General features: G+C 36.2%; 2 protein-coding genes across 2 annotated transcripts in view; both read right to left on the bottom strand.

Annotated features, from left to right (window-relative positions):
* LOC125825438 (uncharacterized) overlaps positions 1 to 13,624 on the bottom strand; it is a 1,130,247-nt gene that overhangs the window by 438,483 nt on the left and 678,140 nt on the right. The window lies entirely within an intron of this gene.
* LOC125825486 (uncharacterized) lies at positions 12,798 to 13,364 on the bottom strand. The gene has a single exon (XM_049504813.1). It carries the CDS (start codon positions 13,362 to 13,364, stop codon positions 12,798 to 12,800), a length of 567 nt encoding a protein of 188 aa, XP_049360770.1.

Below are 13,624 nucleotides of genomic sequence, written 5' to 3'. Positions count from 1 at the left end.
TGAAGAACTTATGAGTGCTATTTTGTTCGGGTTAGACTCTTCCTATGGCCCTTTTCGCTCTGCCATTAACCCTCAGCTTGATAACCTCACCACTGACTCACTTCTTGGTTTACTTCTCCAAGAAGAGGAGAAACTGGCTGAGGAAACCAAATCCCTCCAACTTCAAGCCAATGCCATATCTCGTCAATACTCCAATCGCTCCCCAATCACTGGATATCCTAATCAACAAAGTTGCACCACCTCTCAAAAATCCTCCAGTCTCCCGACCAATACCAACCCCCTCGTTCCTCTAATAGATCATCACCTCGCATAATCTGTCAATTATGTGAGAAACCCAACCACCATGCCCGTAATTGCTACAACCGCAACAACATGGATACCTACCCACCTAATCGATCCTCTAACCGTCCACAAGCCAATTTGGTTACTCCCTCGACTAATTCTATGATGTCTCCTTCGGCTATTGTTGATAATTCATGGTTTGCAGACTCAGGTGCCACCAATCATGTTACGTCGGACTTGTCTCAACTATCCATTCACACGGACTATAATGGTGAGGACCAGCTTGCTGTAGGTAATGGCCAAAAACTCTCTATTAATCACATTGGCTCCTCTAAGCTTTCTTGTGCTACTCGACCTCTTCATCTTAATAAAATTCTTCATGTTCTTTCCATCACCAAGAGTTTACTGAGTGTTTCTCAATTTACTAAGGATAATAATGTCTTTATGGAATTTCACCCCTCTTGTTGTTTTGTGAAGGATCCTCAGGGAAAAATACTACTTCGAGGGTCAATTGATAATGGTTTATATCGTTTGGATGGTGGTGGGCTTCCTGTTATCTCATCCTCAACTCCTCGTGCTTTTGTCTTCTCTCGAGCATCACTCCAAGCGTGGCATGAACACCTTGGTCATCCTCACGAGCAACTTTTATGTCGTCTAGTCTCTAGTTTTAATCTTCCAGTGTCGTCCACTAAAATGCCTACAGTTTGTGGATCTTGTCAATTAGGAAAAAGTCATAGGCTCCCTTTAGCTTCTTCCTCAAGTCGTAGCTTATTCCCTTTCGATTTGGTGTATTCTGATGTTTGAGGGCCTTCTCCACATCTTTCTATTAATGGAAATAAGTATTTTGTTCAGTTTCTTGATGATTTCACTAAATTTGTTTGGATATTTTTCTAGTCAACAAAATCTCAAGTTCTTGTTATTTTTAAATACTTTCATAAGATGGTTTACACACAATTTGTCAAAAAGATCAAAACTTTGCAAACTGATTAGGGTGGGGAGTATCGTAATGTATTTTCATATGCCTAATCCATTGGCATAACTCATAGTCTCTCTTGTCCTCACACTCACGAACAAAATGGTGCTCCAGAAAGACGTAACCGCACCATTGTGGAAAAAGGACTAACTTTACTTGCTCACACATGTCTTCCATATCAATACTGGGAGCATGCATTTTCTACCGCCACATACCTACATAACCGCACCATCACTCCCATATTATCCTTTAAATCACCCTATCAAGCTCTATATCATCGTCCACCGGACTACCAACTTCTTCGAAAATTTGGATGTCTATGCCACCCTTTTCCATGTCCTTACAATAATCATAAAATTGATTTTTGCTCTCTTCCGTGTGTCTTCTTGGGTTATAGTTCGAAGCATAAAGGCTATCTATGTCATTATCCCCCTACCAATAGGATGTATATTGCTCGTCATGTGACATTCGACGAAGATAAATTTCCCTATCCTTATTACAAAACATTTTCTTCTTGCTCCAGTGACAACTCACCACCCTCCTCCTTAACTTCTCTACAATCAATTTCCAACTCTTTTCCCACAGTTGTTTCCTCACCTTTACTCCATTCACTGGCAGATTCACATTCCTCATCCTCACTACCACTCAAGCCCTACAAGTACCTCATTCCTCTAACACAACATCTCCACCACAAAATACATGTCCGCCCACCATCGCGTCCTCTACTTTAAGCTCATATCAGAATGCTCCCACATATTTGCGGCCTGCTACTTCTTCCAATCATCCTATGACCACGAGAACTCAAACAAATTCCCTCAAGCCTAAAACACTGTATCTCGCCATTCTATCCCAGTTTCATCCGCCATGGCAAGTGAACCAAAAACCTATAAGCAAGCTGCATCCTCTCCTGAGTGGTTGTGCGCCATGGAAGCTGAGTATCAAACATTGCGCCATAACTGCACTTGGACACTTGCTCCCTGCCCTCCCAATGCAAATGGTGTGGGTTGCAAATGGGTATACCGTATTAAGCGACGAGCAGATGGGTCAATTGAAAGGTACAAAGCTTGCTTAGTCGCCAAAGGTTTTCATCAAGAAGAGGGGGTGGATTTCCATGATACATTTAGCCCAGTTGTCAAACCTTCAACAATCAGACTTGTCTTATCTTATGCAGTGTCTAAAGGTTGGGCTATTAAGCAATTAGATGTTAACAATGCATTCCTTAATGGTGACCTTACGGAGGTTGTTTACATGTCTCAACCACCAGGCTTTATTGACAAGTCTCACCCATATTTTGTGTGTCGCTTGTCGAAGGCGTTATATGGACTAAAACAAGCTCCCCACGCCTGGTTTCTCAAGCTCAAAACATTTCTCCTATCGCATGGCTATACTTGTTGTTACTCTGACTCATCCTTGTTTGTCCGTCATACTCCCTCCTCCACTACCTACCTCTTGGTTTATGTGGACGACATCATCATAACGGGTAGTGATCCCTCTTATATATCCTCATTCACCCAATCCCTTGATCTTCAGTTCTCTTTGAAAGACCTTGGTAATCTCTCATTTTTCTTGGGTATTGAAGTAACTCGTGTCGGATCTGGGATGCATCTCTCTCAAACTAGCTACATTCGAGATTTACTCACTCGAACAAAAATGACAAATTGCAAGCCTTCTCATTCTTCAGCGGACACCACATTCCAATTGTCCAAACATGGTGAAACCTTTGATGATCCATCATTATTTAGGAGCATTGTTGGGGCTCTTCAATATGCGACCATTACACGACCAGAGATCTCCTTCTCGGTTAGTCGTGTTTGTTAATACATGCAAAATCCTACATTGGATCACTGGAAAGTCGTGAAACAGATCATTCACTTTATCTACTATAAATGTCTACTGTGATGCAGGGTGGGCTGCTGATCCTGATGACCGTCGTTCTCATCATGGCTTTGCTGTATATTTTGGTCCTAATCTAATCAGTTGGTCCTCACAGAAGCAAAAGGTAGTAGCTCGGTCCAGCACTGAATCTGAATATCGTGCCATTGCATTTGCCGCATCAGAAGTGTCGCACCCTATTTCGAACCAGCCAAAACAGTTCACAACATAATATGGCTGACACCCTGATTTTGGAAAAAATTGTTTTATTTGTTTTAGAGTCGCCACCTAAATTTTAAGGAAAATATTAGGAAAACCATTTTTTAAAATATGTAAATGTAAACTCTGTTTTGATTTGTGAAACCAGTGAGATTCTGAGTAAGGGTTTTGGTTACTCTAGGGGAAGGTGTTAAGCACCCCTCAGAGCCTATCCGAGGATAGTCCTTAAACTCAATTTATGAAAATATGATTAGGAAAACTTGTTTATTTATTTGCTTTAAAAATCAATGATAAGTTAATTAGTTAGTTTAACAAAAGAGTAAAATACAAGATACGACATATATATGCCTTATAAAATAGATTTAATAGCAGTATTTTATCATGTAAAAATAAATAAATAAATAAATAAATAGATGTACTTAAATGTATGCTAATTTTTTATATGTTTAAAAAATATAGATGGATCATAGTAAAGTTATCCTAAGAAATATATAGATGTTGAATTTATGAAAATATGTCATTTCATTAAGACGTGAAAAATAAAATAAGATAGTAGTGGAGTGCAGATATGTAGAAAAATAGTGTGTATATTAAAGTACATGGATATTGATCGAAATATTTAAGCCAAGACCATGGGTACGATGGTCACTCTAATAGGTCCCCTAAACATGAAGATGACCATAGGCAGTAGGTTGATGTCGACACACCCCTTTTTCTTTGGGAAGATCATAATACCCAAAAAGGCCGTCACGAAGACAATAGCCCTGAGTCTCTCCCAATCAACCCTGAAGATGAAGAATTCTTGATGGAACGTATCATAGCTATCTCGACGACCGAACCTTTTACACAAATAATCCAACTTGACCCATCCTTCATCAACTCTTCGCAAACATTGGCCTACCCTCAAACCCAAAGACGGGAGAAAACTGATTCCTGATGTAGTGCGCGGGGCCAAAGGTACTCTACCATCCAACGGTAAGTCAACAATTTGACTTATCTCTTCCAATGTTGGTGTGATTTCAAAATCTGTGAACTGGAAGGTCCCCGTTGTTGGTTGCCAAAATTCAATCATTAGAGTAATGAGTGACTTGTTTGCCTCCACATTCAGCAGATTAGTTAACGACCCTAAGTGTAGCATAATCTCATTTTCGTAGGCCACTCGGATGTTTCCCCACCACTCTTTCAAAGTTCGAGGTACCTCAGTCATCATCCTAATATCAGGAAGGTTTTGGTTGATTTGCATCTGAAATAAAGGGTAAAGGGTATGATGAATTTATTTGCTCCAAATCCGTTAAGTGTTTAAGTTTTGATAATTTATATCAATTTCACACAAAGTTTATGTCGTTGAGTTTTAAAGAAGAAACTCATTGACATTTGGGTGATTTCCTAAATGCAACGACAATACCGTATATTGTCTTGCCTAAGGCTATGCAGCATGACCTATTCTAAGAGTAAGATTTTTTCCTATATGATTGAGAGTGAGACTGAGTAATTGCGAGAAGGTGCACTATCTTAATTGCACCATCTATGAAACTAAAGAATCCAAAGAGAGTTTCGGAGGAGTGCAGGAACACCCCTCGCGTGTACAGTGTGTGTGTACGGTCAAGACTCGATAAAATGTGCAAATGACAATGTAGGGAAAGCAGTAACAAGTAGTGTCTTAAAACAAATAAGGAACACAAGCTTGGATTTCACTTGCGACCTTTCAGTCAAAGCAATATATCAATAACAAGCTAAAAAATAAACACGTAATCACAAATGTTGCTCCTAAATTGAGTTTTTCTAAGGTTAAAACTTAAGTAAGGTCCCCAGCAGAATTGCCACGCTGTCGCACCTTATTTCGAACCGGACGAAACAGTTGACAACATAATATGGCTGACACCCTGATTTTGGAAAAAATTGTTTTATTTGTTTTAGAGTCGCCACCTAAATTTTAAGGAAAATATTAGGAAAACCATTTTTTAAAGTATGTAAATGTAAACTCTGTTTTGATTTGCGAAACCAGTGAGATTCTGAGTAAGGATTTTGGTTACTCTAGGGGAAGGTGTTAAGCACCCCTCAGAGCCTATCCGAGGATAGTCCTTAAACTCAATTTATGAAAATATGATTAGGAAAACTTGTTTATTTATTTGCTTTAAAAATCAATGATAAGTTAATTGGTTAGTTTAACAAAAGAATAAAATACAAGATACGACATATATATGCCTTATAAAATAGATTTAATAGCAGTATTTTACCGTGTAAAAATAAATAAATAAATAAATAAATAGATGTACTTAAAAATATGCTATTTTTTTATATGTTTAAAAAATATAGATGGATCATAGTAAAGTTATCCTAAGAAATATATAGATGTTGAATTTATGAAAATATGTCATTTCATTAAGACGTGAAAAATAAAATAAGATAGTAGTGGAGTGCAGATATGTAGAAAAATAATGTGTATATTAAAGTAAAAGGATTTATAAATTATAACTAAAAAATAAGTAACATCCTTTTTACGTATGACATATAAATATATATGTACCTTGTATTTGAACCTGTTAGCATACCTAAAATCTTCAAATAACGTGTTAAAAAATTAAATATTATTCGTAATATTTGATTTTAGAGATAATAATAGTGACAAATAAATTTATTATTATTATTTTTTTATAAAGGAGATGATTTAAAGAATATAAAATGAGCCTAGTTATTGGTGTCCCACCCCATATCATTATCCTTCTACCTTTACTTTTAAAGAATCTAAAAAATAGCCTAATTATTTCAAAGATAATGAATTAGGCATCTAAATATTTAACTAAAAATGCTAAAGTAGCTCCTATTGGTCTATTTAACTTATGTAATTATACGTAAGAGACTTTGGTTATCCTAAAGGGAAGGATTGAAAGCTCACTTTTTTTAAGATTTGTTGAAACGTAGTTAATCGGTCAAAATTAGATTAATTAAAAGAGGACTAAAAAATATTTAAGAAAAATATAAAAATCCGAATATAAATTAGCCTTAAGAAAAAAGATTGAGAAAAGGGATCTCAAAATTGAAACAATGTCTACTATGATTTTAGAGATGCTTTTTTATGAAAAAGCTAATGTAACAAAAAATTTTAAGGGCTAAGGAAGCCAAATTTGGCATATGTAACACACACGCTTGACTAGAAAAAGAAGGGTGTTTTATTTTATTTGAAACCTACATCTTCATCTCTTAAAGCTGCCTATTTAAAGTCCTCTCAAAGAGCTGTGTGTTTTACTCTAAATAAATCAATATTTGTACAAAACATTTCTCATTTATACGTTCTAATAAATTTATGTTCTTGTCTTCAAGGTTGTACCTTCAATACTTAACTTGCTATACTTTAAAGCCCTTAAAACGTGATGCTTTTAAACTTTTTTAAAAAAAATATGAACCAAAGTACATCACTTTGAACTCAAAACACCACATCATAAAGCTCTCATGACATAGCATTTTTGTTCCAAAAAATACATATATTTTACACTAAAAATCTGCACTGCTGGGATGTTTTAAGCAGCAGTTTTTACCTCTAAAAATCTGCATTTTAGCTGAAATCTTACACTTTAAAGCCCACAAAAAGGTTGTGTTGTGGACACAAAAAAAAACCTGCAGTTTCACACTCAAAAACGGCACCTTTTGAGCTTAAAATTCAACACTTTTCAACTTCAAAGCGCTGAACTTTTGAGACCCAAAATAAACTTTAAGTTACTTAACTTATATTCTAAACACTTGTTTATGAAAGAAAAATCTGAAAATAAATCCACAACATTTGAAAACATTATTCCCATAAGAACTTCTTTATAAACAAAAACATTTTCTCATGACTGCAAAAAAAGCATCCAAGTAACAAATAAACTTAGTTGAAAATATGTTATTGTAAATTAAATAACTATAATAAACTAAATATCTAAAGGGATGGAGATGAACGACTATGTCTTACTATCGCTCTCAATAGGTTTTTATAAACCCAAAAAAATAAAACAAGCATAAATATAAATATAAACATTAATATGGAAAAATGTTAGTCAAAATAGCAACACATATATGTATTTATAAAACACGTGAAATTTTGAAGTGGGGAGGAAGCATAGGACACTATTGGCACGATGAAGGTTGCTAGACACAAGCGATAATGTAGGCGAGCACAAATCTGATTTGGGCAGATAAATGGAGTCGTATCATAACTCCAAATGCGCTCCCAAGTGTACATGTGAAATAAAGAAAAGAAAAGGATTAGCATAACACATGTTACCGGTTAAATTGTACGAATATAGTAAGTAATTGAGGAGGACATTCGTACTAAATTCCAATTGAAAGAAACCAGGATGCCAATGATAAAGATGGAACATAAATCACACAGGATATACTTATAGGAATGGTTTGAGAGAATTCCAAATTTAAACCAACTTAACTAATAACTTTGGAAAAAAAAAAGAATTCATGGGAAGATAAGAAGTTAGCATTTGTCATTTTAAAAGGGAAGTGATAGAGAGTCTCCATAGGAAGGTGATATCAAACCAGAGAAGAGATCAAATGTTCCTAGTACTTGACCTCTCATGCCATACATTTCCACTACATGCTCAAGCTAAATTAACACATGCATACAGTCGTGTTTATCAATTTAGGCAGATCATAAAAAGATATCATTGGCTCACTTTGAAAATTGAAACAGAGAACTGAAAGAATAGAGAATCAAATTGAAATCACTTAGTCAAAGAAGAGATACAACTATCTTAAAACAGGAAGTAGAATATGAATCTAATTTAAGTTATTACACCATGACTTGATCATAATAACCAGTTAACGCTAGGCCTTGTTATATGTGAGCAAATGCGAGGAGGTTTAAAGAAAGACATGGACTAAATTTGAACTACAATGGAAGGTAAAAATTTAAATTTAAATTTTAAGATTTTGTTTTAATCATACACGATCAATGACAGATTCTACGATGAGCTGCGATGCTAAACTAAAGGAAACAGGTAACTTAAAGTCAAGGTTTTTAATAGGGAACTAATGCATAAATATGAGATTACTTTTGTGTTTAGACTTCATCAATTTTTTATGAACCAAAATACGTCATTCTCGAACAATACGAAATTATGAAGGAGTCTAGAATGGATCAACTGATTCTTTATTACTTAATACATACGTTGAACAAAATGGAAGAGCAAAATTTAAGGAGCTAACATATTCTAAATCGAATCGGGACGGAGCAACCGTATACCAAAGAGTTAAAAAAAAAACTCTAGGTAAGACAAGCTTTAGATGAATCTTACAACAAAGCTATTGAAGTTGAACCTGACTGCCAAACATTAGAAAATGTAATTTAAACTTTCGGTTAAAAATAGAGTTAGAGTTAACAGATTCAGCGATCAATTCGACAAGATTAGAACGCATTAGTGGACGAATTGGAATCCATGTACTATCAACATATTCAACAACACATACGAGCTAGGCTTTTGACTACTTTTAATGCATGAAATTCCCAACAAATCTCCACACAAAACAGAAGTAGGAAGAAGTAAAGAAATCAATCAGCCCAAACTTAGAATGATTTGATTAGCCACATACAAAATATTACAAGAAACACAAACTAAAAAAACGCACAGAGAGAATTTTTTTTTACCTTTTTAGAGCAGCAAAGTAAGGCTTTAACGTCAAAGATTCCAACTTCGAACTCCTTTCCCGAACTCAAACTTGAGAAGCAAAGAGAAAAGAGACAAACAAACAGTTGATTCTCAGATTTTTGGATTGTTTTTCTCCATATTTTTGGTTTTTTTTTTTTTTGAGATTTTATCGAATGCCCTCGATTGAGAACCCAAGGGGTCTTTTATAGGTAATTTTGGAGAGGCTTCCACTTTCATACCCATAAGATTAAGGGTGAGACGAACCAAAATCCGATGGTTCTTCACATCCCCCACTTTTCAGGCGGAGCAATGATGATGGTTGAGACTTCTAGGCCTGCTTTGGGTCAAAATAAATTGGAAAATATGTAAAGTTGATAGAAAAGGGGTTGTGATTGATAGACGGCGGAGATAATGTTGGAAACCGCCGGGTATTTCCATTTTCCGGCAGTCCGGAGTTGATGGGAGAGTATCGTGTTGAAGCGGTCATGGCAGGAGGACGTTGGGAAGGAGGAGACGTTTGGGGATATGATGTTTTGGGAAAGGGGCAATGTCTTGGGAAAAAGAAAAGCCTGAAACGGCTTGTACTACCTTGGTGAAAAGAAGAAGCAGACGTTTCTTTTTCTTTATGGGGAAGGGGAGAAACGTTGGGGTCTTTAGGGAGCAAGAAAGGTCTTGATTAATTTGGGTCGTCCGATCATTTGATCGGACGGTTGGTAAAAAAAAAGAGTTTAAAAATAAATAATGATTATATTTATATATATATATATATATATATATATATATATATATAATAGTAAAAGGATGAATTAATTGAGGCCGTTAGATTAGATTATAAGGCTGAGATCAAATCTAAAGAAAGCACAATCCATGTGCTCGCCTACGTGGCATACACAAATTGGCCGGTTTAATAAGACTTGGATTGCCAAATTTGCTCAAATTGAATTCATTTAAATTACACTACTTTCTTTATTAAATAGCCACAAGTGATAATTATTTTGCAAGATTAACTTATTTGATAAAATTAGTCACTCTTAAAATTAAATTAATATAAATTAGTAAATCATCAATTAACTAAGCTTTCTAATTTTAATAAATGTACGAAAAATATCTATTGCGACAAAAGGAATTATATTTGAACCAAAATAGATTCAATTCTTAAAAAGAACAATATTTATTTAAAAAATGAGAAAGTAAGTAGTAATATAATATATTTAATTTTTATAAGAAGTAACATTTAAAAAATAAATTTATCAAGTCAAATAAATAATTAATTTTTTTTGTATTCCTGTAAAAAATTTCATAATATATATATTTTATTACTGTTATTATTATAATTATTACTATAGTTAAATGTGGAGAGCCAAAATTGGGTGTCAACAACTTGCCCCTTTCTTTGTCCATGAAAGAGAGTAAAGAAGACGTGAGCAAAGAAATATTGACACAATCCAATTTAAGGCGACCCACAAAAATACACTTTGAGCAATAATTTGACAAAAATATTTATGGAGTTATGGCCGAACTCTGGCTTCCGAGCTGCCTACATATCTCAGGTTTCATGAGAAATCAGGCCACATGTAGTTCGAGAACATAGCAAATTTTTATTAAAAATTTGCCCCAGTATTGAATTATGATAATACTGAAATCTTTCGGTGGTGAGATATGAAGAGATTAGCACGAATAGAGGGATGAGATACAGTTCTAAAGAAACTTGTATGAGAAACGCTTCATAGCAAATTCTACTAAAGACTCATGGTAGATGAATTTTCAAAAGAATACCCCGTGTCGAGTTACAATGAACTGAGACATGAAAGAGCTATAAGTGAAATTTAAATCTAAACTTCTGAAAATTGAGTTGAGTTGAGTTTTGAAAGTGAATCCTTGACATAGCTAGTGATGCTTGACATTGCACTAACTTGCCCTAGTTTGCTGCTTAGAGGGATTTCCTCGTTGTAATGCTTTTCCTGCAAAACATGTAAAAGGGTGAAAAGTATTCGCTGCGGTTCAAAAATTACAAATTGAAATAGTAATGTAATGAGTAGAGTGTAGATGTTCAGACGACTGTTGACGCTCTTTTTGTGTTGTGAGTGTGATGTAGGTAAAGTAACTTGTAATGTAGAGGCCCTCGACTGGCGAGGCTATTGTACTGTAAAAGCCTGTATCCGGCTGTGTAAAGCTTGTAATGTAAGGCCTCCGGCTGGCGGGGCTGTTGTAATGTAAAAGCCTGTATCCAGTTGTGTAAAGCTTGTAATGTAAAATCCCTCGACTGGCGGGGCTGTTGTAATGTAAAAGCCTGTATCCGGCTGTGTAAAGATCGTAATGTAAATTTAATTGTCGGCGTGTGACAGCGTTTCTATGCGTGCTTGCCCCGATTGATGGAGCTTCAGTGACGTCACTACGATGTGGTCTCCGATTGGCGGAGTTCGATCGATGTTTGCTATGTACAACCTCTGGGTGGCGGAGTTTGACGACGTTTGCTATGTACAACCTCCGATCGGTGGAGGTTGACTGACATTTGCTATGTACAACCCCAGACTTGTGGAGTTTGGCGCTGTTAGACGATGGTCTCCGATTGGCGGAGTTGTTGATGAGGTTAGATTACAAGCTCCAGTTAGTGGAGTTATTTTGAAAGAAAGCTAACTGTCTTATTTTCCTATGAGGATCCTCTTTTCTTCAGCACTTGATCCGGATCTTGAGCGTACCTGCAAAAATTTAAATGAAATATTCTAAGACATAAGATGCAAGTTGAAGTACTTCGGGGAAATAAAGTAGGGAAAGAGTATTTTGGCTCATAATTGTGAGAAGTTGATTGGCGTGTCTGGTCATGCCCCAAAACTTGATGTTATTTTCTTGATTCCTGTGTTCCTGCACTCAAAGAAAATTTTAGTTTGGGAGGGGTGTTGATTTGCATCGACTTGTGGACTGAAGCCTCGTCACTAGAATCCTTCGACACCTTGCCAGTACCGCGCATAGTTTCTTAACCTAGAGACTTGGTAGGTGGATGAGTAGAAACAATTTTTTTTTTGAAAAGAATTAACTTGTTTTTTTAGAAAAATAAGTATACTACGTATATTAGGTGTGTGTATATATATATATATAGATTGTAATTCTCCAGCGTTTTTAGATTATGACATGTTCCGAAGTCCTTTGAGATTTCTATTTGTTGACTATATCCAACGTAGGCCTCATTTAGCTTTTATCCTTCTGATGAAGATTTCTTAGCCTTTTTTGCAGACACTGCAACGATCGATATTCTTTAATATTCTGAGGTTACGCTAACTATGAGGAATGTTTCCTAAGGGTATGCAGAGAATTGATCGAGCCTGACTCAGGCTGCCTACGTAGCCCCAAAATAGGATTCAGATCATAACGTAGTTTGAATACAAGTGGGAGAAATAAAAGTATGTAATGCAATGACCGAGCTTGACTCAAGCTGCCTACGTATCCAAGTGGAATCCGGTTGTAACGTAGTTCAAATACAAGAGGAAAGTGAAAAATATGAAATGCAATGACCGAACCTGACTCAGACTGCCTACGTATCCAAGCGGAATCAGGTCAGGACGTAGTTCAAATACAATAGAAAAGTAAAAAAAATGCAAGGGACCGAATCCGACAAGGATTGCCTACGTATCCCACCGAGGGAATTCAGGTCGAGCGTAGTTATAAATACATGGAAATGATGATTTTGGGTTTTCTAAGAGAGATCGAATCCGATGTGGGTTGCCTACATACCCCACCGTGGGAAGTCAGGTCTAGACGTAGTTCTGTTACATTGAAAAATGCAAAAGTACACAAAATAAGTGCTAATCTTGAGGTCTTCAGATGTAGTATTTCTTGATAGCGTCTGAATTGATTGGCTTTGTGCTTACTCTACCGTCCATTTCTGCTAAGATTACCACTCCTCTTGAGTACACTATATGAACCATGTAGGGTCCTTGCCAATTTGGTGCAAATTTCCCTTTGGCTTCTCCTTGGTGAGAAAAGATTTTCTTCAATACTAACTGCCCCAGTGTGAACTGTCGAGGTCTGACTTTTTTGTTGAAGGCTTTGATCATTCTGTTCTGATAGAGTTGGCCATGACAAACCGCGTCCATCCTTTTTTCATCGATGATCATCAATTGTTCATGCCTGCTACGTATCCATTCTGCATCGTCGAGACCAACATCTTGGATAATCCTTAAAGATGGTATTTCCACCTCAGCATGTATTACTGCTTCTGAACCATAAACCAACATATAAGGAGTTGCCTCAGTTGATGTTCTGATTGTGGTGCGATAACCGAGCAAAGCATATGGTAGCTTCTCATGCCATTGCCTATGACTGTCTACCATCTTCCTTAAAATCTTCTTGATATTCTTATTTGCAGCCTCAACTGCTCCATTCATCTGTGACCGGTAAACTGTGGAATTTCAATGAGCAATCTTGAACCTTTCACAAGTTTCATTCATAAGATCGTTGTTGAGGTTGGCTGCATTGTCTGTTATGATTGATTCTGGAATTCCAAACCGACAAACTATGTTATTGCGAACAAAGTCTACCACTACCTTCTTAGTCACTACCTTGTATGTCGAAGTTTCGACCAATTTTGTGAAATAATCAATAGCTACCAGGATGGAACGATGTCCATTTGACGCGGGAGGCTCTA

The sequence above is a fragment of the Solanum verrucosum genome, unplaced genomic scaffold, assembly GCF_900185275.1.
Source record: "Solanum verrucosum unplaced genomic scaffold, falcon-dt-bn FXZP01000101.1, whole genome shotgun sequence".
Taxonomy (NCBI): Eukaryota; Viridiplantae; Streptophyta; class Magnoliopsida; order Solanales; family Solanaceae; genus Solanum; species Solanum verrucosum.
This window is presented reverse-complemented; position numbering and strand designations above follow the sequence as displayed.